Here is a 27,084-nt window from a genome sequence, read left to right as displayed (position 1 = left end):
GCATCCTCTTCCCCTTCTTGCTCAACAGTGAAAAGAAACTGATAAATGTTTCCAGTGTAATCCTAGAGTTCATCTAACGAAATCATGGTTTAAACATGATCCTACGTTTTTATAAATATTTCTGTACGTGTTTTATACACGTGCATGACTAACAACGTTACAGAGCGCTTGGGGATCAGAAGACTGGGTAGGAATTCGAGTTATTCACTTTATCACACAGGTCAAACACAGTTCACCTGCTCGTTTCAACAGTATAATATCATATCGTTTTGGAAAATGCAAGCAAAGGGAAATTTAAATGCAGCTGGTCTGCAACATCCTCCGTGGAATGGATTTAGCAACCGTCTGCTTTGGGGAGGAATCTGTCTCCACGGAATTTTGCTCTTGACACTTCCGCATGCCGTATGGCATTCTCGGTGAATTCCAGCACGTTTGGCGATCAAGGTTATTTATTCCGTCATTAACCAAATCACTTGGCTAGTGGCGGGAACACACCGTGGCAGGAGCAGCCATGTGAAAACCAAGTTACTAGCTGGTTCAGGAAAGTGATTCACGCTCTAGATACCTGTGTGTAACCTGAGTTCCCCGTAAACTGGACATGGTCTCCTCCAAATTCTGCCGCAGATCAGCGATGTTCTTCACCGTCCGCAGGCGCCGAGCCTCGGGATCTTCCCCTGGAGGGACAAAGGTTAAAGCTATTTTAGTTCTCAGATAGATGGGGAGATTCTTGGGAACAGCAACTGTGCCTGTGACCAAAACCACGTTTCCTGCTCAGGGCCTGGTTCACCACGGGTGCTCGAAAAGGATTTGAGAATGAATGCGTGAATGAATAAATGCACAGGTGCCCAAAGGAAGGGGTTAAATCTAAAGAGAGAGAGAGGTCTTTCTTCTCCCTGCAGGTCCCTCCAGCACAGGTGAAGTCTAGCCGCGGGAAAAGCAAAGTGCCGAGCCTGAGACAAACACGTTTTCACACTGTCTCCAATAAAGCCACGAACACATTAGGTCTGACCCCTGCCCAGGAAGGACCTTTGGTTTTCTCACCCATGGGTGACAGGTGCTGCTGTCTACTGGCCCGACATTACAGATGGTTAATTTGTAGTGGCTAAAAGATCTGCACTTATTAATCATGAATATTCCTCCAGAGAGAGGTTTGCCTTTTTCTTTGTTCGATGTGTTATGTCATCTCGAATGCTGGCTCCTTTAACCCCCTGGCTGAGTGGTCACGGGATAGGTGCTGACCCCCTCTCTCCATCCTTCAGATTCCGCGGTCCTAGACGAAGACAGTGACAGCGCTGACCTCAAAGGACTGCTGTAGGGACTAAATGGAGATCCCTGAGCGCAGCGCCCACCAAAAGCACTCAACTCACGCCAGCTGGTGCTGCAGAGCGGGAATCGTTCGAGAAGATTCAGGCTTCTCTCTGGGGCACAAGGGACTTCTATTCCCTGGGCAACATTTCCCACCAAATACCTGGCCCGGAGAGGTCAAGTTGGCACAAACATCCCAGGAGAAACAGGCTACACACAAGCTAGAAGCCACGTCCCCTCTCAGGGAAGCCTCGCTTTGGGTTGTCTGGCTATTTTGTTTAGTTTGGGCTGCTTATAGGGGGAGAGGAAAAGCCAAATAACTAAAATAGTGATTAAAGGAATCACGTATCATTCCCTCAGAGTAATTTCAGGAGGGCTGAGAAGACCACAACCAAGGGTCTTTAAAAGCTGATGACTATTTCAAGTGCTCAGCAATATTTCTAAAGAAATCTCTATATAGAACACAGTACACATGGGCAGCAGCAAGTGGGATATAGAGCAGACACCAAGCAGAACTTCCAGCAACTGCCATTAATAGTGCAACAGGCATTTCTTACAGACATTTCTGTAAGAAATGTCATAGAATTAACTTTCCTTCTGAGACAGATGATCTTAGATTATTCCTAGCATGGTGGTGCCTGGAGGGTGGGGAATGGATTAAAGGATTGATTATATGGAGATAATCTGCTATGGCAAACTCTCTACCCTTGAAAATGCCAGTGTTTTCAATTTTCTTCCCACTTCTAACCAAGAGAAATTTGGAAGGCATTTTTGTCTTATCTAAAAAGTGGTCAAACCTGCATTTCCCATCCAATTCTTTGAAATACATATATATATATGTATGTGTTTTTAAGCAAAAGCAGTGATGAATATCTATTTTACCTTCCCCTAATGGCCGTGGAGGAATGTAACTGCATCTATCTCCTGGGCCATCAATTAAATATCTTTTACTGCCAGTCTGACCACATTTTATCTGTGTAAAGGCTGCCAAAAAGGTACTGATCCTTTGGATAGCTCCAGGCCTGCAGGGAACATTTATTATGAAGCTAAGTCTAGGCACCAGTTTTCAAGTTACCTTCATTAATTAACTTAATCACACACAACAGTATAAAAACCATATTTACAGGCATACCTTGTTTTATCGTGCTTCGCTTTTTGTGCTTCGCGGGCATTGAAGGTTTGTGGCAACCCTGTGTCAAGCAAGCCCTATCAGTGTCATTTTTCCAACAGCATTTGCTCACTTTGTGTCTCTGTGTCACATTTTGGTAATTCTCCCAAAATTTCAAACCCTCCACCAGCAAAAAAATTATGACTCACTGAAGGCTCAGATGATGGTTAGCCTTTTTTAGCAATAAAGTATTTTTCAATTAAGGTATGCATATTGTTTTCTTTTCTCTTTTTAATTAATTTATTTGTGGCTGAGTTGGGTCTTCGTTGCTGCACGCGGGCTTTCTCTAGTTGCGGCGAGCGGGGGCTACTCTTGGTTGCCGTGCGTGGGCGTCTCAGTGCAGTGGCTTCTCTTGCTGTGGAGCACAGGCTCTAGAAGCGTGGACTTCAGTAGTTGTGGCATGTGGGTTCAGTAGTTGTGGCTCACGGGCTCTAGAGCGCAGGCTCAGTAGTTGTGGCGCACGGGCTTAGTTGCTCCACGGCATGTGGGATCTTCCCGGACCAGGGCTCGAACCCGTGTCCCCTGCATTGGCAGGCGGATTCTTAACCACTGCGCCACCAGGGAAGTCCTGTACATTGTTTTCTTTAGACATAATGCTACTGCACACTTAACAGGCTACAGTGTAGTGTAAACAGAGCTTTTATATGCACTGGGAAGCCAGAAACTCTGTGTGTCTTGCATTACTGCAATATTTGCTTTACTGCAGTGGTCTGGAACCAAACCTGCAATATCTCCAAGGTATGCCTGTATTTATCCATGTCTCTATGAATGACACATTTGCCTGTTAACTCTCCTTTAGAAATTCAAAGATCTTTGATGTGGAGTGGTATCTCACCTTTATTTTTGATAACCCCACACAAATCTATAGATGCTCAAGAAATTTTTATTGTCCACAAGATGTGTGGTCAACAGAGGGCTGAAGAAAAAGGATAGCTTTTGCATTCCAACAGGTAAAGGTCTGAATCACGGCACTGCCACTTACTAGCCACTTGACCTCAGGAAAGTCACTTATTCTCTCTAAATGTCATTTGTCGAATGGGGATAAAACCCCTTCCCCCTCAAGGTTAGGAGGACCAGATGAGATGATACGTGGTATGCCTGGCATAAAATGAGGGCTCGTTGAATCTGAGTGTCCTGTGTCCCTCTGAGGGGTCCCACTAGGAAACATCTGCTCCTCTCGGAGCTCTACATACACAGATTCCAAGAGCAACGTAGAAACACAAACCAGTAATCCACCTGCCTTGCTCAGGTGATCATGTTCTGAACTGCCAATTCTACCTGCTTGGAAGATGGCCCTAATGTAAGATCTCCCTACCAACCCATAGCCTGAACAAAATAAACACACAGCCGTGCCCTGGTGGAAATGGCTGGGCCCTTAAAGCCCGTATACAGAGAAATTAAAAACTGAATGAACTATTCCATGTCTACCTGTGACTCCCCTGCATCTACCAAGGGCAGTCCTCCCTCAAGCCACTGGCCATGATGGACAGAACACCATATTCTGACCAAACAGAGCAGAGGTGAGGATATCAGGGTGTTACATGAGGAACATGGATGGAACCGGGGATTTTTACTTGGAAGAGGGAGGCTAAGGGACACGCTGCTATATGGAAAAGAATGGAAATTATATCCGTGAGGCTGGATTATATCCAGTGATTTAGAAAGGTAAGGATAAAAGACTCTATTACTACTTAACGCCAATAAAATACGGAAGGGCTGCCTCATGAAGGAATAGACTTTCCATCACAAGAAGTATTCCAGCAGAGACTGAAAGACAATTCATCAATGAACGATCGAAGGGATTCACGGACTGGATAATAAGTGGACGTTGCTCCTTCTAACGTTACAATCTGAGATGCAGGACTCACGTGTAACGCTATGTACATGACAGAGCACCATGGGAAAATCCACCTACTTGCATAAGTAAGGGGAGGCACTTAGCAATTGATCAAATAGTCTCATAAGTGGTCATATTCCTAAATACACCCGTTTGTTGTCATTTCAAGGGATCGGCTGTACATAAGCTGAATTCGACCTCATACGTACAAGCTACTATGCAGCGTCTCCATAAAATTATTAACTTACAGCCGCCTGTGTTACAGCCGCCCCTGTGAGTCCCACTACTTGAATGGAAAGACAAGTCACCCTAATTCAGATATTTTCCTTAGCAACTGACATCTTCTGACTTTACACCAAAGGGGGCTTGATCAGGCATGACTGGCTGCACGGTTCTGGTCCCCAAACCGACAGCATCTCAGGCTTTCTGAGCTCTCACTTGGTTTACTGTCCTGATGCACAGGAGACATGGGGAGAAAAAGATAAAGGAGTGAAAAGATCACAGGCTGCCATCTGTCCCTGTGAAATTTAACTGTTATGCGGAATGTTTTCCGGCTGCCGCTTTTGCTTTTCAGATGTGAATTTCACTGAGCCCCAACGTCTGCCACGACGCCACACTCCTCCACGAGTCACACATCTGATCCGTGCCGGCCTCTGAACCACCGGCCTGGCTCTTTTGATGCGTGCACATACGAACACAATCTGGAATGTGTGTGGAGACCTGAGTAGTAATTAAACTCCACACCCTTCTCCTGAGAGCTGGCCCTTTTCCTGCACTATCCATGTCCTCATAGGCAGGGGAGCTAAAACCTGGGAGAGAAGGAAACATAAAATCAATCCCAAACCACTAAATGGGGCCCTAAACCACTGTAAGATGGATCATTGACAAATGGCCTGGAACCTCTCTGCCCCATCACAGGGCCCAGGCAGCAGAACCGGAAGAGAAGAGAGAAATCACTCAGACCCTGTGAAATTAATACTCAGAGCTAATGGGCAAACGGGTATAAGAGTTGATCATGTGGGCTGCAGACCAACTCCACAGCTGTAATGTGGCTATTAATATGGTGGGGTCATGGATAATTAGTCTAATAAATGGATTTTAAACATGGATTCAATTTTTAACCCAACTCTGGAAGTGGTAAGATATGCGAAGAATAACTCAGCCACCGCTAAATATGTGGTTTACCACTCCCTTCCCTGGTTAGAAGTTGCTGGAACCTAGGGCACAGAGCTGGGAACGGGGGACAAGGGACAGAGAAGGTGGTAGCTCGGAATACACTGCAGTAGGAATTCTGATGCTACCTTTTTTTCTTTAAATTAAGAATGTGACAGTATAACACTAATAAATAATTGTGGAATTAACTATATGACAATTGCAGATTTTATGTTTTTATGTGATATAATATCCCTTTAATCATCCTTGTCTGGGTTATATTTAAATAAAATTTAGATTTGTTTTTGGTAAAAGAAGCATGCTGAAATCTTCTTTCCAACTGTTCCGAGGGTGCTCAGAACAATTTTCAATCAGTGCTTCTTAAAGGAAATTTGAAAAAGTCAATACATTTTAGAGTTCCAAGTCTTTTTGTAAGGCAACTCTATCTGAAGAGTGAACAAGGAGATTCAAAGTGAAGTATCCGAGCAGTCCAGAGCCCCTACATGACTGAAGAGGAGCAAACCTTAAAACAGAACAGGGCTTCCCTGGTGGCGCAGTGGTTGAGAGTCCGCCTGCCGATGCAGGGGACACGGGTTCGTGCCCTGGTCCGGGAAGATCCCACATGCCGCGGAGCGGCTGGGCCCGTGAGCCATGGCCACTGAGCCAGCGCGTCCGGAGCCTGTGCTCCGCAATAGGAGAGGCCACAACAGTGAGAGGCCCGCGTACTGCAAAAAAAAAAAACAACCAAAAAACAGAATGGCCAACAGGTAAAAGACTTATTTACAACTTATTTACAATTCTGGGGAGGACGGAATAGATCATGAGAGAAGGAGAAGAAAGAGAAGGAAGAAAGAGAAGGAAGAAAGAGAAGGAAGGTAGTAAGACAGACAATCCGTTTGTCTGGCTCATCAATCAAGGCAACAGTGAAGCAACTTCACATCAAGCTGGGCTCGGGACCTTCCAGCAGATGGTTGCACGGGAGGCCTCACCACCAAGAGACACGGAATTTCCAGGCGCCAAACTCACCAGTGAGTTCCTCCAGGGCAGGCTGTCCACTCTTGGTGTAGTGGCTCGGCTCCACGGTCACACCCCCTGAGCTGGACTCGGCAGTAACATTCCCTTCGGTGTCTGTCTGGGACCTTCACACACAAACCAGAGCAGACACACTTGTCACAAGGGGTAACTAGCACATCCGGACCACTGTGCCCCGACCACAGCCCCGACCATCCCCTCCTTCGGCAAGAAGCTTTAGAACAGAGCAGACCAGCAAACGGACACTAAATAATCCACTGGTGCATGTGGAGCAAGGTCCTAGAAACAGAGAAAGCCACCGAACTGTAAAAGATGAAATATTCATCACCCAAATGGAGGGTCTGCAATCCTTCACTGGAGAACACTTCTCTGCATGCCCTTCGGGGAGCTAGGGCTAGCCAGGAAAATGCTGGCGAGTACTGGATGGTTTGGACTGTTTAACATGTGCCGAAGAGCCACTTCTAAGTAGCCAGCGATGCCAGCAAGCCAAGCCTGAAGATGACTCCATGACTCCACTGACAGCCCCCAGGGCCCCCCCAGATCCTCCTGACACGGCCGTCTCTGGAAAGATGACCGTACAACCAGTGAGGAGTGGGTGGCAGGCAGGTGCATTTGTCCTCTAGGTCTGATTCAGAGCTCAGAGCTTCTGAGATGAAAGGTCTCATTGATCATTACTTCAACACCTGACTGAACTCTGTACTTCCCCAAACCTTCTCCAGGCCCTTTTCTGTCAAGCAAATCGAGGCAACTGCTTCATGCCACGTGCTCTTGCCATAATTACCTCTGAATATTTTGGCGTGCCATGCAAACATATAATTATGCTCAGACACATAACCGTGGGTGTAACGTTACTAATTCATTAGCATCCTGAGCTGATTCAACCAGATTTCACTCCCTGTGAAGAAAGTGCTTGCCAGCATTGCGAACTGTCTAAAACAGACTGTGGTGGATGTGTACTGATAACCCCACGTCATCCATCCACGCTCCCCCCTTTGCCCTCCTACCGATACCATCGGTTCCCCATTCCCACCATCTCGACCTTTAAAGGATTTTCACGCTCTCAGTGTTCCTCTCCTTCCCTTGTCCAGAATCCAAGCTCTCGCCATCTCTGCCCAGGCCCTAGAAACACTCTGTGAACAGGTACGCTGCCTCCAGACTAGAGGTTGCCAGCAACAGCCATGTACAGAAAGCAGCCCACAGACTGATTCTTATTGGTCTCCACAGTATTTTTTTTAAAGCTTCTGAATTCATTTCCACATTTAAAAATTGGGAGATTTCACAAAAATTCTGGATTTCTGCCTTCTCCCAGTAGAAACAAGTCTGGAAGGACTGAGCTCACGTTCCTGCAGGGCGCCGCCTGCTGGTGACAAGTGGTGGCGGCCCCCTCTAGAGAGGCGTGGGGTTCCCTCTACCAGAGTCCCGCTCACCCTGAACCACTCATTTGCATTACCTTTGTGGAGCCAAGCAGGCACGTGAACCGTGACTTCTGTTCTAGATTGTTCCTAGGTCTGGTCCACGCCCCATTCTGTCCTGCACTGATCTCGGTGATGCCGATGTGATCCTGTCACCTTCTGATGAAAGGGCTCCGATGGTTTCCCGCTGCCCCCAGAATAAGGTCTAAGGTCCTAATTGTGATAGAAGGTGCCCTACATCGTGGGATTCTTCCTTCCTTCCTTTCCAGCCCTGTCTCCTACCACTCTTGCCCTCTACACACAGGCCTGCCCTGTGCTTCACCCACACATGGCTTCTCTCCATTCCCAGTTCATACCCTGTCCTTAAGTTTTGTCTTTGTAGTCACTGTGCCCTCTGCCTAAGGGCTCTTTTCTTCTTTCTTCCTTAGTTTGCTCCTAATCTACCTTTCAGGCACAGTCCCCATGTCATCTTGGCCTGGAAGCCTTCCCCAGTCCTTGGCCAGCAGATGGCTCTACCCCTTGTGTGTCTCTATTCTCCTGATGCCTACTTATTACAATACGATCTAATGGATAAATCTTTCCTACGCTAGATTAAGAGCTCTCTGAAGGCTAAGACTGGCTCTTTTGATGCGTGCACATGAGAACACGATCTGTTCCAACTCACATGCCAAGCAGGCACTCAGGCAGGGTGTGCCGAATGGATAAAGAGAAGTTTTTAAGTCTAGAACGATGCTGGGTGCTAGGAGGAACATTAGACTTGGAGTCTGAACAGTGAGCTGGCTGCAGTGTGGAGTCTGTAACTTGATAGCCACGCACATCTCAGTAAGTCACTGCACCTCGTTGAGCGTCTGGCCCTCAAGCGGGGATTACGACAGCGACCTCCCCTGGCTGCTACAAAAATCACAGGTGAGACCACATAAAAGCAGTAAAGTGTAAAGCAATAGACGTGTCCAGTGTGCCTGCTGAATCGGTAACTATGATTCATTCAGAGTTATTTTTCAAAGGTGATTTATCTCCCTTTTCTTCCCTTGGTACCATCACTAACGTGGAGAGGTTCTGGGGGGAGCGCTGTAAGGCATATACAGTGAGCTATAAACTTGAGAGAGAGCATCTCAGAGCACGAAGGGAGCCTAAACCATTTCCTAAAATCCTCTAATCTAGCCCCATCTCCTCACTTTACAGATGAGGCTCAAAGCGAGGCAGTGATTTAGAGTCACGATGGTTTCGTGGTTAAGCACTTGGCCCCTCTTAAAGGGACAGCCTTGGCTTTAGACACTAGCTTTCTGGCTCTCAGCTCCTTGACCTAGAGCAAGTTACCTAAATACTCTAGGCCTCAGTCTGCTCACCTTCAGAACAAGGATGAAAAGGGTAGCCAGCTCATGGAGTTGTGAGAATGATTAAATGAGCTGGGTCTCTGCACTCGTGTGGTACATACTCAACAGCTATGCCTGCAGCCAGGTCCCAAGGCCACCCAGGGACTCACAGGCGAATAAAAGGCAGAGTCCAGGCATCCTGGCTCCTATCTCAGTGCTCTTCTTTCCATCCTCCTACTTGGCTCACCTAGAGGAAAGGCACCTCAGAGGAGCCAGAAGGACATCACACAGGGTGAGCATAAACACTAAGACGCAGCTTGACAGACACACGTGACGTTTTCTCCTTCCTCCTATTTGTCAGACATTTGCTCTTTATCATTAAGAGTTTTTCCTCTCATTGAAAAATCTTGAAATATTTTTTGAAAAGGTTAAACGTTTTTGAATCGTTCAAATAATTACAGCCAGAAAAAAAAGGAGCGGGGGTGAGACTGATGGGTGATCAGACAGTCATGTATTTTAATTCTGAAAATGCAGATCGAGAATCTGGGAACAGTCACTTGAACAGGCAGCACCTCAAGACTACTCGCGCGACTGCCATGATAAAAATTTCACGGCAAACAATTCAGCTGCCTCCACGGTTCAGAGAACAGTTGTATAAAAAGCTGAGCATGGAGGCAATGCTGAGTCATTATCTAAGCCTTGGCACCCTTCTCAGGACTGTTAGCTGAGCTGATGACTTGACTGAATACAAAGATGACCGCCTCCCATTAAAAAGGTCTGGCGTGACCCTTACTGAAGGGGTGGGTAAGCAACGAAAAGGAAAGAGCTTCTCCTCAGAAGCCTGACATTCCCTCACAGGCTGAATGCTGTGGGCTTGACTCTGAAATCAATCGCTTGAACCAGACTTTCTATCAGCTCTTGGCAGGAATGGTGACAGAACCTACTAGAACTCACCTCAGGCAGAAATAGAGGAAATATCTAATTCTTTGGGGAACCATGTAAACAGAGGAAGCTGAAAGCATGGGCCTGAGTCAGTGCGTATGAACAGGTATGTAAATACACGTGTGAATATGTGTATTTGCATCTTATGTATGAATGTGTACTTGTGTCCTTACTTACGTGTGACTGTCCCTGATGTGCATCCACACTATAGGTGTATGAGTGTGTGTGTACAGGTGTGATTGTGTATATACTTAGGGTAGAAACTGTAAAGTAAGTGCCCAGACTGTGGCATTCAACCATCGGTCCCCTTGTGCTGTGGAGAGGTATTAGTTATCACTCAGCTGTGCAGTGTAGCCCACTGCCCTGCACATCTCGAGCACAGGATCAAGTCGAGCACTGTGAACAAGGTTCCGGGAACCCCCAAGAGCAGGGCTGAGAGGCTCGCATCTGCCCGGATAGGACTCATCCCATGTATCCAGCATCACCCTCACCTGGAGCCAGTGTCCTCCATCCTGTACAGGTGTGTGGTGCAACCAGAGGCTCTCGTAGGCCAGAACCACCCAGAGCAACAGCACCTGACTCCACGTGGTCTCCCGTGGTGCTAAGGATGTGCCATTAGAGACAGACAGACCGAGGGACCGATGACGGACAGATGCAAACACCCAGGCTTGTCTCCCCAAATACAACCCGGGTTTCTTCGGTTCCTCTAGAACCAGTCCCTCCTTACGGCTACCCTTCTTCCTCATGCTGTTCTCCCCTCGAGAAATCCCAGCACACAGCAGCGACCGAAAAAATATTTAAGGAATTCCCTAGTGGCCTAGTGGTTAGGATTCTGGGCTTTCACTGCCGTGGCCCAGGTTCAGTCCCTGGTTGGGAACCTGCAAGCCACACCGCACAGCCAAAAAAAAATTTTTTTAATTTAAAAAAAAAAAAGAAAAGAAAACATATTTAATACGTGTGATGGGGTAAGAAACCCTGAGGATCTGGAATTTTAAGATAAGCACCTCTGTGAGAAGTCTCCGTTACTCAGCAAGGTGGTTTTGTGGTTTTCATTGTTTAAAGTACATTCAGGATGCTTTAGGACTGATGTTGGAGCCTGTCGAGTGATAGCAAACCACCCTCCTAGCTTCTGCTCATGCTGCCGCCGCCTCTGCAAATCCCCTGGGTCCCCATGTGCCTCGGCCACTCCTCCTTATCCCAGGATCAGCTCACATTCTACTTCACTCTTTAGCTTCCTGACCTCCCCCCAGCGCTGCTGAATTAACCGTCCCTCAAGCACACAGATCACGCGGCACCTGAGCTGTGTGCCTCCATGTTCCTGGGTAGCAGTCCTGATCCCTACCCTCAGAGACCCAGAATCCACCAGCAAGGCTCCTCTGCCCACGGGCCCCGGCAGGGCAGGGGGGCAGCCGCTCCTACCTGTACAGGAAAGGCGCCACCGTGGCAGTGTTGGGGTGGCTGTATTGCTGGGGCTGAGGTAGCTGGACGCTGACAGTATTGCTTCCCGTGGTCTGGGCGGTCCCGACGGACCCACTGACAGTCTGGCTGCTGATGCTGTGATTCAGGGTGGTCCCTCCTGGGGCTTTGCCTTCCGAGGACGCCAGGCTGGAGGAGGAACTGGAGTGTCTGCCATCCAGCTGGGGCCTCTGCTGGGGGAGCCCGGAGCTCGGCTTCCCACCCCGGCTGCGCTCCCCGTCCTTGGAAGGCGCGGGGGCACTTGGGGATTTCCCAGGCATGCTCTTCATTCCTGGTTTTGGTATCCCACTGTGGGAAGGGGCCGGGGCCTCCTTCTTGGCACTGTTGAGCTTCCCCCCTTTGGGGATGAAGCTGGCTATCTTGGAGGACTTTTTTGGCATCTCGGTCACCGCCACCCCGCTGAGGTCTTCTCTCGGCCCCTCCTTGAGGTCCGGCCTCTCTGTCACCGAGGCTCTCTTGGCGAGGTCCTTGCTTTTCTCCTTCTCCTTCTCCCGCTGCTGTTTCTCCTTTTCCTTCTCGCTGCCTTTCGGGGAACTCTTCTTGTTGGTCAGCGCCCGGCTGAAAGTTCTCTGGGCAATGCCCTTGAGCGCGATCTTGGGGCTGTTGGAGGTGGGGCCCGCCGCGGACAGCGGGCGACCGCCGGCCTCCATCTCTTCGCTCTCTTCGAAGCTGGGCAGGATCTCCAGCCGCTCGCAGCTTGTATCCCGTGACCCCGGGCCCTCACCCACCTTGGAAGCCCCCTTGCTGTTGAAAAGTTTCAGTTTTTCCAGCATGGACCTCTGATTGTTGGGGGCTGGCTTCAGGGCTTCGGGGGTGGGCCTGGGGGCCTCGGGTGCAGGAGGCTTGACCGCGAGCGTGGCAGCCGTGGCGCTGTGCTTCACACTGACCGACTTGCTGCGCCAGGGCTTGGAGGCCGTGCCGGGCTGGGGGATGGCCGAGGAGGCGCCGCAATTAGCAGGGGCGCAGCCGCCGCCCTCCAAAGCAGCAGGTGCATCTTCGCTCATTCCGGGGTGGGAGGGGGCCGGACTCGCCAAAGGCTCTGCAGAGACAGGGGGAAGAGAAGGAGACCTGAATCACACCCACGGATCTGCACTGATCACGAGGGGGCATCGGCCACGGCTACACGGCCAACTGCTCCAACCCAGATGCCGCGCAGCTCCATTACCTGCTTCGTGCGTTACCTGTGGTTGAATCTAAACTCTACCTTGACTTTCCCCCATTCACGTGCTATTCACATGCCCCCCTTGTCACCTTTCGGTGTATGCTGTGTGAATGCCGCTCATCTTAACATCAACACGCACAAGGCAATATTAAGCACATATGTTTACGGGAAAACAAAAATCTGCATCACCACTATGATGGCGTAGAATGATGCAGGAAACATCTCCTGTTTTGAATGACTCAACCCGCAACCCCGTTTCCTAGTTAAGCCAAACAATTGAGAATTATCCAACTTTAAGAAAACAATGTAGCAGAGACATTCAAACAGAACAGACCAAAAAAAAAAAAAAAAAATCCAGAAAAAGAGAAACCAAGTATAATCTTTACAGAAGAATAATTACCCACAAAAGTTGCTAAATCCCATCAAAGCAAATACCTTTTTCCTATGTTGGCATTTTTAAAGAGTTACGAACACAATACAAGTTAAGAGTTAAAATAAAAAAGCCTTTTGAGCTTAAGAGTATGAACTGGGCACAAGCCTTCACCGTAAGCAGGAAAACACGCAGGTTATCTGAAAGTCAAGGTTTCCCCCTTGGCGGTCAGGGAGTAGCTCCCCGGCCAGACTCTTTTCTCAGAAAAGCTTCAAAATATTTCCACACTAGAACTGGAATTATTCTGAGAAGGGCGGGTTCCAAACTGGTGCTCCGCTAGGCACCGAGGTGGCCCAGCCTGCAGACATGAACCCTGCCGTGCCCTTCCTCAGGCAGCACTTGGAGCCGCGCAGCTCCGTCCCCGACGTCAGGGCAGCTGTCAGAGGGAAGGTGGCAGGGACATGGCTGAGCCCAGCACCCACACCCACCCGCGGCCGCGCCCGCCCAGTGCAGGCAGGATACAGTGCCTCGGCCCCCGAAGAGCATGTCTGTGCCTGCAGAGTCACGATGACATGACTTACCCAGCGGCAGCCACTTTCTTCCGCAACGCTTCCCTAGGAAAACTTCTCCAGCCCGAAAGGCTGTCCTTCCAATTGTCACAAGTGTTTTCGGTTAAACTGCTCATGTTTCTAATTAACTTTTGTCATCCGCAACTGCTCCAGTGCCCAGAAGCCTGGCGGGATTAACGGCTGCTTCTTCTGCTTTCTTTTTTTTTTTTTTTTCCCTTTTTAAATACCTATGTTCTGCCGCCTTCTAGCAACAGAGTAAACTGTATACAGAGCGGCTTTTTATGATTTAAAAGTCAACGGCCGCCAAAGCCGAGTGAAGGCAGCCCCTTGTGGGACACGAGCCGGGAGAGCTCCCGGCAGAGGAACTGCTTCCCTTCACTCTCAGCTGCTCCGGGAAGCCACGGCTCCAGGGTGATCCAACGCAGACCTCCCAATGTTTTAAAACACATACATCTTCCTGACTTACTGGGGATTTGGGTTTGGAGCAGGGGCTGCTGCACGATCCTCCCTCACAAAACTCAAGGGGCGTTGCTGGATCTTTTCCTGGGGAGAGCCAGGGACTGCCTGGGAAACAGGCTCGCAGAACCCACCCACACTACTGGCCTTTCAGAGGGTCTCCTCGGGTGCGACGCTGCTCATGGAGGGCTTCCCGGGTGTCACAAGGTGCAGTGCTAGGCACGTTGTGAAGGGGGTTACCGCCCCCGTTTGACAAGACTAAGGCTCAGAGAGGGCAAATGACTACTCCTCAGTCACCTCGCTGGAAATGGACAAATCTGGGCTTTGGACCCAGGTCTCCTGACACAGCGTTCTTTGGGACTGCATCACAGCTACCTCCTGTGATAAAGAACACATTTAACAACAGCCACGTAAATGACTAGAGTACTTCCGGGGCATCGCCTTTTGTATTGCTTGGGTATATTCACGATATCCACTGTGGGGGACAAACCAGCCCAGCCACTGGAAAGGAGCCAGCCTATGCCACAGAGGCCAGCGCCCTGGAGGAAATACTGGTGACCCTCCAGTCCCGAGTTCCACTCTCTCAGGACAGCTGTCCTTCCCTTTACTTGGGCTCGGATCTGGGGCAGAAGTATTCATTCATTCGTTCATTCAATATACTCATTCGTATCAATATTCAGTGAGTGCCTAGTATATGCCACACATTGTCTAGGCACTTGGGATGCCTCAGTGACAGTTGTCACAGATGCCCCAAGACCCCTGCTTTCACGGAGGTTACGCTCTGGCAGCGAGGAACAGATGATAACTGATGTAATTAATAAGTACATCTTATCATTTGGTAGCAGAGAAGCCCTAAAGAAAAAGGGGCTCTGGGGGCAATGTGCTTACAGGAGCTGCAACAAATCACGACCAGAGGTACGCCCCTCGTTCCTAAAGAAGTTTCAGGCGTACTCCCTACTGAGCAGACGTACACGGATCAGTGTCACTGCTCTGCTCCCACACATTCCTTGGAACTCTTAAAAAGCTCGCCTGAAATTCTCTGGACAAGAAATGCCCCTGCCTAGCGTTTCTGTGTGTTTTTAAACCTTAACACACACAGCTAGAAATCAGTTGTTACTAACTAGCTAAGGACAGATCCAGAGCTAAACAGATGGCTGGCTTGTCTAAGAGAAATGTGCAGACCAACCAAAGATGTGTGTCTCCTTTAGGGAAGGTGCCACGTGCAGGGAAGGAGCCCACGCAGTGTAGCCATGGTGGACACACAGGCGCTCCTCAGGCCATTCCCCAAACAGCTCCCAGAAACTTCTCCCTGTCTTGCAAACCCCAGCTCAAATGCCTTCCTCCTTTGTCAAGCTACCTGAGACCCTCGAGCTGAATGATGCAAACCCTCTGGTTTGCATCACATCACCTGGTATTTCTCCCTGCTCTGTTTTCCCAGGACACTGTCCATACCTCCCTTTTTATAAAAGCATTTGGAGGGCCACCTACTTACACCAGGCACTGGGAATACAGAGTTGAGTAAGATATGACCCTGCCCTCTAGGAACTCACTGCCCAAAGGGGCAGCGGACCTCCAAACAGAGCACAGAAACAATGTCAAGGCTCTAGAGGGCTGTACATGGTCCCAGGAGACCCAAGCATTGGGATCTCCTAATTCTCCCCAGGGAGTCTGGGAAAGCTTCATTGTTATTCCACTGGTTTGTAGATTCCTCCAGGGCAGAGATGACCCCCACCCCCATTCACCCTTGTGTCCCAAAGCCTGCCAGAGCATAGAAAGTAGTAAATGGTTTCTGAACTGTTGGTTGGTAGTTTTGACCTTTGCAAGTCACATTGAAGGTAAGAGAGACTCAAAATTTGTGATTAGTCATTAGGGTTTTATTAAAACGTTTCAGTGCAAACTCAGGATCAGGACTCAGAGGTTCAGAATTTCTGCTTGGCATTTTGCCTGGGCTCCCCTGGTTACAGGATCATGGGGACATTTCAAGGCTACTCATTACAGCTGTAAGAGTCGTCCTGGAGGATGATTCTGAATTTGGTTTCTAGAACAGAAGTTCCCTGAGTAGGGCTACAGGGCACCTGAGAATCAGATCATCAATACTCTGACATTATGTCATAGCCAGAAAACCCCTTAACAGTGAAGGGGCTCCAGGTCATGAGTGGTCTTGTCCAGGTGAACTTGACATGTTTCTCTCATCCCTAGGGTATCGCATCAGTGATCTCAGATCTTGGTTGAAGTGGAAAGTAGCCATTTCTAATACAAGGCTTCTGTGATTCCCAGCATGAGACTTTCCTTACCAGGCTTCTGAGATAGTGAGATAAATGCAGGAGGGATGTGGGGAGGCAGGCCAAGCCTCAAGTTTTACACCAGCTGAAGGTGTGACCCCAGGTATACCACTTTGCCCCTCTGGGCCTCTGTCGCCCCATTTGTAAGAAAGAGGATAAGCTTTGTTTCAGCTCTGTTTCCATTCAAATCTCAGCGAGTCTCCAAGAGACCCTATGAGGCTGGGTCCCAAGAACGCAACTAAGTTCACTCGCTAAACAAGTGAGTTTCCCTGTGCTGCGACATACAGGTGTTTCTTTAATGTCAATCATTCCCCCTCCATGGTTCTCTTAAGATGCTTACCAATAAATGCAGAAAACTGGCTGGGTCAAGGTATACTCAACCTTGAATGAGCTGCCAGTGAATTCTAAAATGCTAGTATCCTATGAAAGTAAATGTGTGGGAGGGAGGGTAGGGGGAGTTCTTTAAAATTAAGAACACTGCTCTCTCTAATAACTAACAGCTCTAGTTTCTTTTCTCAGGTATAGGAACCTTTGTTGGAACAAAGGAATCTGAGAAAGCAAAAGGAGGAAAGCACAAAAGAAATGTTCTGACTACCAGTGTTCTCCCAATAATGGTATATGGGGTAAAGAGGTGAGATGAACATTTCTGATGGCACGTGGATAAACATTTTTATATTTTAAAAGTTACGTATTTATTTTATTGCATATCAGAAAAGGTAAGTAGTCCATATATAAATCAACAGTTTCACAGATAGTAGATATAGATTTAATTTGAGTTGATTTAAGGAAAATACGAAACAATTAAAAACACAAGCAGTTCACCAATGTGGCAAAAATCACGCAGAAAGTTTGTGAAAGACTAAAGTTGGGGAAACACTGTTCCATTAAATCAGAAATACTCATTTTATATGTAAAATACATAAGTATTTTAAAACTACCTGTTTTATACTCAATTTATTCTTTTGGAAAATGCAATCAACCAAAGAGAAATTAAATCAGAAGGCCCAAATAAGGACTAGGTTCAAAAACTAATCTGAAATAGCTACTTTTATAGCTTTATTTATTTATATGTATTTGTTTAGCAAGACATTTTGCTGAGAACTGCCCAGATCTGGGAACATGACCAGGCCTTTGTTTAGCCAAAGGTAATTTTAAGAATAACGGTCTTAAGTTTCGGACTACTAAACATAGTAAGAATAACACGTTACATCATGCCCAATAAACATCCCAAATATCTATATGTAAAATTAAAAATATCAAGACTCACTGTATGTAATAGACACCGGTATATTTTGCCCTAGTCCAGTTTTTAAAATGCTGATCACAGAGGCCCTGAACAGATTTAACGACCCGCCAGTGGACCACACCCTGCAGCCTGAACATCTCAGCTTTAAAAGGCCAGCTCACCAGGTTCACCCACCACCAACTGACAAACCATCGCAAAAAGGAAAAGTCTCATTTGAAATACTGCAGAAACAGGAGGCCTTTGAAGAAGAGAAAAGGCTTTTTTTTTTTTTTTTTAAAGAGTTTAGGGAGAGCATTAATCCTCCTGTGGGGAGGGGAAAGGTTTGTTTTTTCTGGCAACCAGCCTCAACCTTCCTTGACAGTAACCAAAATACTTTCTAAATGGAAATACTGTCCAAGGCAGATAAATAAGCATTTCTTCCTCTCTCCTTTCAAGAGGGCCAACACTGGTCCCCGGCCCCTTCTGTCCCCAGCTTCTTACTTAGGGAGACATTGGTGGTCTGGTCCGGATGGCAGCAGGCACCCAGGCAGTGAGACCAGCTGATCTCAGCTCCAGTCACCCTACTGTGATTTTAGACCTGCCCTGGGGATGGTTCTTGCCTAAATCCTCTCCATCACCTTCAGGAAAAGGCCTGATAAAAGGTTCACAATTTCCTATAATTTGTCAAGGTATCAATCTTGAGCATTCAAATTTGTTCGGACAATTGAAACCAGTTTTTCGGGTTTTTTTGTAAGTGCATGGACTCTAGCCATATGGGCTGGAGATTGTTTCCAGAGTTACTCAGGTCAGTTTCTTTACAACCATGTTAGCCACCGGACCACAGAGGGGCACAGAAATGAACCTCACTCAATCCACTTAGTGGTTCTTCAGGATGCCTGGAGCCTGGCCCGAGGCGCCTTCTCAACACTGCTGTGATCAATGTCTAAAATTGAGGGCATGGGCTTAAACATAGTTTCTCTCCAACTCCTTCTTTGAGAGGATCCTTGGAGGTACAGAAAGATGGAGAGGGGGGGGTCAGGAGAAGTACCAAGAAAAGTGTACAAAAAGGGAAAGGGCATGGTGTAGAGGGAGCTGGGCTTTGGATTCATATTCTCTAAGGATCATTTTGTGTCTACAACTCCATAGGCTCCTAAAACATCCAAGTTAGAATAAGAATGATGATTTATATAAACAAATATTTTCTTTAAAGTTGTTAAGTCAGTCCCTATCAAAATCCCAATGATGTTTTTGTTGAAATAGAAAAATCCATACAAAAATTTAGATGGAATCTCAAGGGACTCTGAATAGCCAAAACAATCTTGAAAAAGAACAAGTTTGGAGGTCTCATACTTCCTGATTCAAAACTTACTACAAAGCTACGGTAATCAAATCATTGTGATGCTGGCAAAGACAGTCATATAGATCAATGAATCAGAGAGGCCAGATATAAACCTTTGCATATATGGTCAAATAATTTTCAAGAATATTCAGTGGGGTAAAGACGGTCTTTTCAACAAATGTGCTGGGAAAACTGGATATCCATGTGCAAAAAAATGAAGTTGGATTCTTACCTTATATCATACAAAAATGAACCCAAGATGGATCAAAGACCTAAATGTAAGAGTTAAAACTATAAAACTCTAACAAGAAAACACAGGGCAAAAACTTCATGACACTGGGTTTGGAAATGATTTCTTGGATATGACACAAAAAGCATGAGCAAAAAAAAAAAAAATAGGTAAGCTGGACTTCATCAAAGTTAAAAACTTGTACATCAAAGGACATAATCAACAGAATGAAAAAACAACCTATGGAAGATAATACTTGCAAGTCATGCATCTGATAAGGACTTGATATCTAGAACATATAAAGAACTCATATAACTCAACAACAACCTGATTGAAAAATGGGTAAAGGACTTGAATAGACATTTCTCCAAAGAAGATATACAAATGACCAATACACACACAGAAAGACATTCAACGTCTCTACTCACCAGGGAATGCAAATCAAAAACCACAATGAGATACCACTTCATACAAATGAGGATGGATATTATTAAAAACAAAACAAAACAGAAAATGACAAGTGTTTGTGAGGATGTGGAGAAACTGGAACCTTTGTGTACTACTGTGGGAATAGAAGATTGTGCAGCCATTGTGGAAAACAGAATGGCAATTCCTCAAAAGATTAAACATAGAATATGATCTATCAATTCCACTCCTGGGTATATACCCGAAAGAAGTGAAAGCAGGGACTTGAACAGATATTTGTACACCCATGTTCATAGCAACAATATTCACAATAGCCAAAAGGTGGAAGCAACCCAAGTGTCCATCAATGGTTAAACAATAGACATAGTTCGGATAAATGAATGAATAAGCTGAGTGTGGTGTATATATACGTATACACACACACACAAACACATACACCCGCACGCACACACAACGGAGTACTAATTCAGCCTTCAAAAGGAAGGAAATTCTGACACTTGCTACAATATGGATGAGCCTTGAAGACATTATGTTAAGTGAAACAAGCCAGCCATGAAAGGCAAATATTGTTTGATTCCACTTATAAGCGGTCCCTTGAGTAATCAAATTCATAGAGACAGAAAGTAGAAGGGTGGTTGCCATGGGCTGGGGGAAGGGAGGAATGTTCACAATGAAAAAAAAGAAAAAAAAAAAAAAGAAAAAGATTGTATTTGGCTGCAAGTAAACGAATTCTGACCACCACAGCCCAAACGGGTGAGGCGTTTACTACTTTATTTCCAGTGCTTAGCACAGGGTCTGGCACACAATAAGGGCTCAATAGATGTTTGTTAAACTGAAGTTTATCTTTGATGTTAATGAATCACATGAAATTACATAGTTTCGAATATTAATTTATTGTATGATTTTATTCTAGCTTGAAAAAATGTCTGCTTCAAAGGAATAGTGATCCTTTTTAAGAAACTTAAGCAGGGAAGCAAATGACACCACTAGACTTTTTCTTCCTTAAACTGGCCATCACTGACTCTTTGGTCAAGCTGTTTCTTCCGACTGGATGCTTCCTTGCCCCCCTCATTGCCTCACATCCCTACCTGACTTTCAACCCCCGCCAGTCTACCTTTCATGCCGTTTCTTCCAGGAAACCTCCCGAACCCCCAAACCAGAAGCCATCTCTTTTCATCTAAAGAGACGGAAGCCTCTGCCAGGCCTTCTCTGGGGTCCTGATATTTGCTGCCCTGCGTTGTAGTTAGTGGTCACACTTAGCTTACTCACAAGAATGGCTGATGCACTAGGTCCCAGAAATGCTTGTTGGAAATCCATGCCTTTGTCCTTTCAAGACTGGCTCATTTCTCTTAGTGAAAGTGATGTACTGACAGGTGCCCAGAAATCAATAAACAAAGAACAACTATTACCCACACTGGATCCCTCCATATGGCTCAAAATTAAAATCAGGTATGCCTAGCTTATCCCTCTTGGCTAATCGTGCCAGTTGTTCTCTTTACAACTAAGTGAACTCAGAAGACTAGAATCCTTGGTGATGCTTTTAATGCGTTTCCTGCTATGAACGGTGAGAATTTTGCTATACCGCGTCATCAAAAAGATTACGTATAAACACGCCAGTACCTTATGAGGGCGTGGCCAAAAATGAATGTGCGGAATGTAATTTCATGGTAATTCTTTCTCTTCCGTGGCTTATTTTGGATAAAACCAAGTGAAACTATGGGTAATGAGGTCATTTGTTGCTCTAAATGGAGCTAAAAGGCAGTAAAAGAAGAGAGTACCATTTTCCTACATAGTTGTCACTACATTTTCTCCAGCTTTACAAGGTACGTTTTCCAATCCTACTCAATGCCATAAAGAACTGGGGAAACTAAACAAAGGTTAACTTGCCTGAAATATTAGTATACAGCCGGGCTTATGGCTGACCTGGTAATAACACCTTAGAAAGAGAATTCTGAAAATCTTTCCCTCTGTCCCTCCCATACACCCTTTACATCAAAAAGTGTCCTATACATATTGGTAAGTGCTCCCACTCTGTTGGGTAAGGAGACAAATCATTTGACTGCTGACACCTGAAGGAAGATACCTTTAACAACAAAAAGCAGTCCCATTCTTCATCTTTCATTTCTTGAAGGCTTATCGCCGCCCAAACAACTCTTTCCTCTCTCTTGAACTCACTTGTTCAAAATCCCAAGCAATATGTTTGAAGAGAAAGTTTTTGTTTTAACTGGTCAAGCCATTTCTCTATCTTGTACCATATATGGCTATAAGTACAAAACTGGCTGTAGAAAACTTTCTCCCTTGCTTCAAGAGTGTATGAAATTTCACAGAAATGATAAACACTTTAAAGGGGGGCAAATCTCATTCTCGCAGGAGGTCACTGTCCACAGCTAACAGCTCTTTGGCAGAGTGCAATGGTTGTACACTATTATAAATACATCCCCCTAAGATGGAGCTGGTTAAGGAATGCTATAGACTCTCTTCGCCTAAGATACCAGCCCAGTCTTCTTGTTTTCTCTTTGGGCAAGGGATGGGCACTCCAAAATACGAGCTTCCAAACCAGTGTTAAAAAAGAATGCCTTCTATTAGACAACACAAACAGGCAGTAACAGAGAGAAGGGGTTCCAGGCTCAGGTAGGTTTAGAAAACAGAGGGCTAAAGAGTAGTCAGTTTTCTTGCCTGCAGGACTTCTCAGAGCCTTTAACATGCTCACTTGCGCTGGGAATATCCAAAATGATAATGGGATAGTATGAATCCCAAACCTATTTTTTGCCATAGAATTGATTTTATGGGATAGCTTAAGGAAACAGCCTATCATAGGATGCATTCTGATAAACTGTCCTAATGGAGGGGGGCAGAAAATGGGAATGTAACCAAAGGCAGGTAAGACTGCTGTCTAACAGGTAATAGTCACTAATCAGGAGAGCTACACAAAGGAGAAGGAAGAAGATGCACCTTTTTTTCCCCTGGGAAGTTGGAGATTGTGGAATGCTTTCATGATCTGCATTTTGAACACTAAATATCCTTAATATGTACCTGTTCCCTTTCATTTCAAAAGGATTAGAATAAGGCTCTGTACTAAAGCCAAAAAGCTACATGAAAACAGGAAGCAGCAGTCATGGCTGTGCAGGGGGATGTCTATAAAAGATTTCTATCAGCAGGCTCACTGTGACTCAGTCCTGACACACGGCAGCCATGAAAACTCATGTGACCTTGGACTGTATGAACACAGGAATGACATTTAGAAGAAGGGAGGTAAGGATCTTGCCCTGTTGTGCACAGCTCAGACCAGAGCTAGAATGGTGAAATCTTTAGAATTTTGGACCTGGAAAGGCTTCTTAAAGATCCTCTACTTTAAGTCACTCATTTCCTCAAAAGGGAACAGATCCTTGGGCAGGTAATGACTTCTCCAAGGTCTCCCAATCAGTAACCGGCACAGCTGTTACCGAACCTAGGACACTGGGGCTTGTTAAATAAAGTAGCTTTGCTGGCCCTACCCCCCAACCTCCCAGTTCAGAATCTCTGGGGATGAAGCCAAGCAGCTGGAGGTCTGACTAGCTCCCCAGGTGACTGTCATCCAGGTGTTAAAGAATTCGTGTCTTACTACAACATGCTGAGAACATCTATCTATCTATCTATCTATCTATCTACCTACCTACCTAGCTATTTACTTATTTATTTATGGCTGCATTGGGTCTTCACTGCTGCAAGCCGGCTTTCTCTAGTTGTGGCGAGCAGGGGTTACTCTTCATTGCGGTGTGCAGGCTTATTGCGGTGGCTTCTCTTGTTGCGGAGCACGAGCTCTAGGCATGCGGGCTTCAGTAGTTGTGGCACGTGGGCTCAGTAGTTGTGGCTCGCCGGCTCTAGAGCACAGGCTCAGTAGTTGTGGCACACGGGCTTAGTTGCTCCGCGGCATGTGGGATCTTCCCGGACCAGGGCTCGAACCCGTGTCCCCTGCACTGGCAGGTGAATTCTTAACCACTGTGCTACCAGGGAAGTCCTGCTGAGAAATCTTTAACTTGCCCAGGATAAGGACTAGAATCTGAGGGTGACCGTAAACTATTCTCAGCAAGGAGTGGCTGAAATGAAGGAGACATTCAGCTTGGAGAAGAGAGGTTCTGAGAAAAGGTGAAAGTGGAAGAAACCTTCCTCCTGAGGTGTCTTCCTTTCCCTTTGATTTTTTTCACCCACTGACAGTGAACCATCAAAAAGGATTAAAGCAACACCTGTCAGGGCAGGCCCATGACTCAGGGCTGCTCTGCGGACAGCGAGAGGTCAAGGGCCCATGACAGCACTGGAAGGTGGGAGCTCCCCGGGCTCCCCGGCCAAGGAGGTGGGGTGAGGTGGGGAAGGGAGTGTTCGCAGCAATTGTGGAAAAAGGGAGTTGACCCAACCTGCTTTTATATGTTCTCTGCTCCACTTCTACCAGAGCAGCTCTCTTTACAAGTAAGATTTTATTTGATAAAAGGTTTCCATGGGAAAAAAAAACCTGTAACAACGTTAATAATCCTATATTAATAAGAACAACAGTCAACACTGACAGAGCCTGCACTTTGTGCAGACACTGTGCTAGGAAGCACTTTCATTGTATTGACTTTTTTCTTTTGCATTAAAAATCCAATGAGATAGGTATGAGGAAACTGAGGCATGAGGCTTTAGGTGCCTCGAGATCAAACAGATTAGTGCCAGGCAACTTTATTTCAAAGTCTACATTTCAGCTACACTCCCAGTCTACCCGCCTGAAGACGAGACCCTAAACTGGACTCTCAAAGTACGTGCTCTTTTGGTACAAGATAACGGTATTTTCATCAAGTCTTCCATCAACAGCTTTCAGAGATGCTACAGTGAAATTCTCTGACCTTTAACTCCTTCCAGGAGGAAAAAGAGAATTTTTCTCTCCAGGAGACTCTTCTTAAAAAATGGGGATGTCAAACAGCCGGGCAATAACTTAAGTATGGTTTTTTGTTCTTCAGAATTTAGGATGCTGGCAAAATGCAATCTTTCTGCTGTTATTTTTTCTGCCAATCAAAATCGGCAGCCAACCAAAGAACTAACTTATTGTATTTCTCCAGGGGAATCAATGCAGAAACTGAGAGCTGAATTGGACTATTATTCACTATCTATGATTGTATTATGCCAAAAGTGCAGGAACAGGAGGGAAAAAAAGCAGTCATTTATCCTGATTCTGCCAAGTATGCAGACACGTGGTATCAGATAGATCAAATAATTCCGGGGCTTCGTGACCGTCACTGATCTACACCCAGCTCTACCAGACTTCTGAGCCTTTTCACCTGACAGTTGTCTCCTTAATGGAAAAACAGAATTTTTCTTCTGGAAAAAAAAAAAAAGACATATGCCGAGGTAGAAAATGTCCCTAAAGACGGCTCATCAGCCTTATTCATCCAAATCGGGAAGCAATTTCCTTCAAGTGTCTGTTTTGTTTTATACAACAGGCCTGGCTGTGACAAGTTGGGGGTAGATTGAGTTTTTGTAAGTGAAGCACTCATTTAGAGCAATCTAATAACTCTGTTGTAAAGCTAAGACATCTTTTAAAAACCAGAGAATCATGAGGAGGTGGAGAGAACGGCAAGGTCATTGTTTTACTCTGCTCTGTGCAACTCACACCACCCTAAGCATCGTGCAAACACAGGACTCTGTGGATGGGGGCAAGTCCAACTTAATAGGACTCTGTGGATGGGGGCAAGGTCTTAACCTTGACCTAGTCATTTAGTTTAGTTGAACTCCAGCTTATTCATAAGTAAAACTAAAACTAACATCCCTAACTACCATTTACTGAGTGCTAACTAGTGCCAGGTACTGTGCAAAGCACACTAAATAATTTCATTTACTGAATTCATTTAATTAATGATTTCATTCATTCACTCATATCTCACGAAGTGGGTTTACTGCAGCTCAGAGATGTTAGCAACTTGCCCAAGGTCATGGCTGGGAAGCAACAGAGCAAGAATCTGAACACCAAAGTCCATGCTCTTAACCCATGCACTTCACTAAACGGAGACGGTGACCGAAGCTCTCTTCCTTCACTATAAGGAGCAATGATGGGAGAGCATTTTGCAAAAGTATCTGCATACAGACTCACTTTCATCCCCCCACTAACATTGGGCTTTCTTAAAGCAAAGGATAGCTGTACCCAGTCCTGGTGGAATTGTCCCATAAGCAGAATGGGGCCAGGGGGTACCCTAAACGCTCTCCCTGACCCGATTTTATAGAGGGAGAAAAAGCTGCGCTTCTTGGGGCCCCGTGCGTTCCAAAGTGCCCACGGATTGTAAGACGCTTCCCACGGCCCCATCCAGGCTGACTGCAGATCGCTGGCAAGCTCCCTCTGTTCCTCTGTGAACCAGGGCCCCGTGCAAGTCAGGCTTTGGCCTGTGTGCCTTGTCCACCTCACCAGGCTCACTGGAGGCAGCCCAGATAATACACAGCTCTCACTGTCTGCCGTGATGACTCAGACACTCCTGGCAACATCTGCTCTGTTTCTGTAAGACTCAAAGGGCTCTTTACATGAATGACGGTGAAAAGCAGTCAAGAAGCTTCTCACCCGTGTGCAGGGCTATGAGATATAATGTGGAAACCAGGCACGCTCAGGAACCAGCTTGGAGGTTTTAGCGCACACTTACACATGCCAAAGCTTATTAAATGTTGTTCCAGGGGATCTTTGTCATCTTGAATAATGAATTCTGGAGGTACAGTAACCAGGAATATGATTGAGGCTCAAAGTTATTTGGTGATGTTTCTCCTTGGAATCCTAAAACCACCACAACATGTAGTGTCTGTTCCTCCATCCATCAGATCCCATTCCATCCCTCCAACGTTTCTGACTCTTCTGAGCCCTTTCCCAGGTGCTGGAGATACAGGAATAGATATGAAATCTATGCCTTTAAGGGGTCCTAAGTCTTATAGGTGAGACAGACCATAGAGGAGAAGTAACAACAAAGTGTGAAAACACTGTGATAGGAGAATGCTTATGGAACTCTGGGTGGCAAGTGGGTTACCTCACTCAGTCTGGGAGCAAGAGGCAGCCCCAGAAGTCTCATTCAAGCCATGGTTCGTCACCCCTGCATAGAACTTTCAGAACTCAATTCTTTATAAAGTATTAAAAGGAAATAAAGTGTCCAGGCACCCAAACCAAATGATTAAAATAAAAATATATAGATTCTCCACTTGATCAGGGTAAAATCTGGTCAGCCAAATGCACTCATGACAATAATGACGACCAGGAGTTCTGAGGGCATAGCCATTGCCTCCAGGCATAATGAAAAATGGGACACATAACTCAATCAGAATGTTATTCTTCCCCACTCACCCAGCACGCATATACTCCCTTCATTCAGCACACGTACTGAATTTATTTCCGCAGTGAAGGATCCTTAC

At 46.2% G+C, this 27,084-nt stretch overlaps 1 protein-coding gene across 14 annotated transcripts in view; it reads right to left on the bottom strand.

The window, feature by feature from the left end:
• The window catches only part of NAV2 (neuron navigator 2), an 854,704-nt gene that overhangs the window by 160,919 nt on the left and 666,701 nt on the right, over positions 1-27,084 (bottom strand). For 12 of the 14 annotated variants that reach the window (XR_012333484.1, XM_073808687.1, XM_073808684.1 and 9 more), the window contains 3 exons: positions 11,581-12,676; positions 6,489-6,601; positions 566-674 (listed from right to left, as the gene is read on the bottom strand). Coding sequence is in view for 13 of the 14 variants with exons in the window: in XM_073808687.1 (XP_073664788.1) it covers positions 566-674; positions 6,489-6,601; positions 11,581-12,676 (1,318 nt within the window). In the remaining variant the exon portion in view is untranslated. Of the gene's footprint in view, positions 1-565; positions 675-6,488; positions 6,602-11,580; positions 12,677-13,234; positions 13,513-13,750; positions 13,876-27,084 lie in introns of those variants that run through there. The other 2 variants (XM_073808689.1, XM_073808690.1) reach the window with 2 other exon arrangements.

Source organism: Tursiops truncatus, chromosome 8, assembly GCF_011762595.2.
Source record: "Tursiops truncatus isolate mTurTru1 chromosome 8, mTurTru1.mat.Y, whole genome shotgun sequence".
NCBI classification, from domain to species: domain Eukaryota; kingdom Metazoa; phylum Chordata; class Mammalia; order Artiodactyla; family Delphinidae; genus Tursiops; species Tursiops truncatus.
Note: the sequence above shows the minus strand (reverse complement) of the source record. Positions and strands in the feature narration are given on the sequence as shown.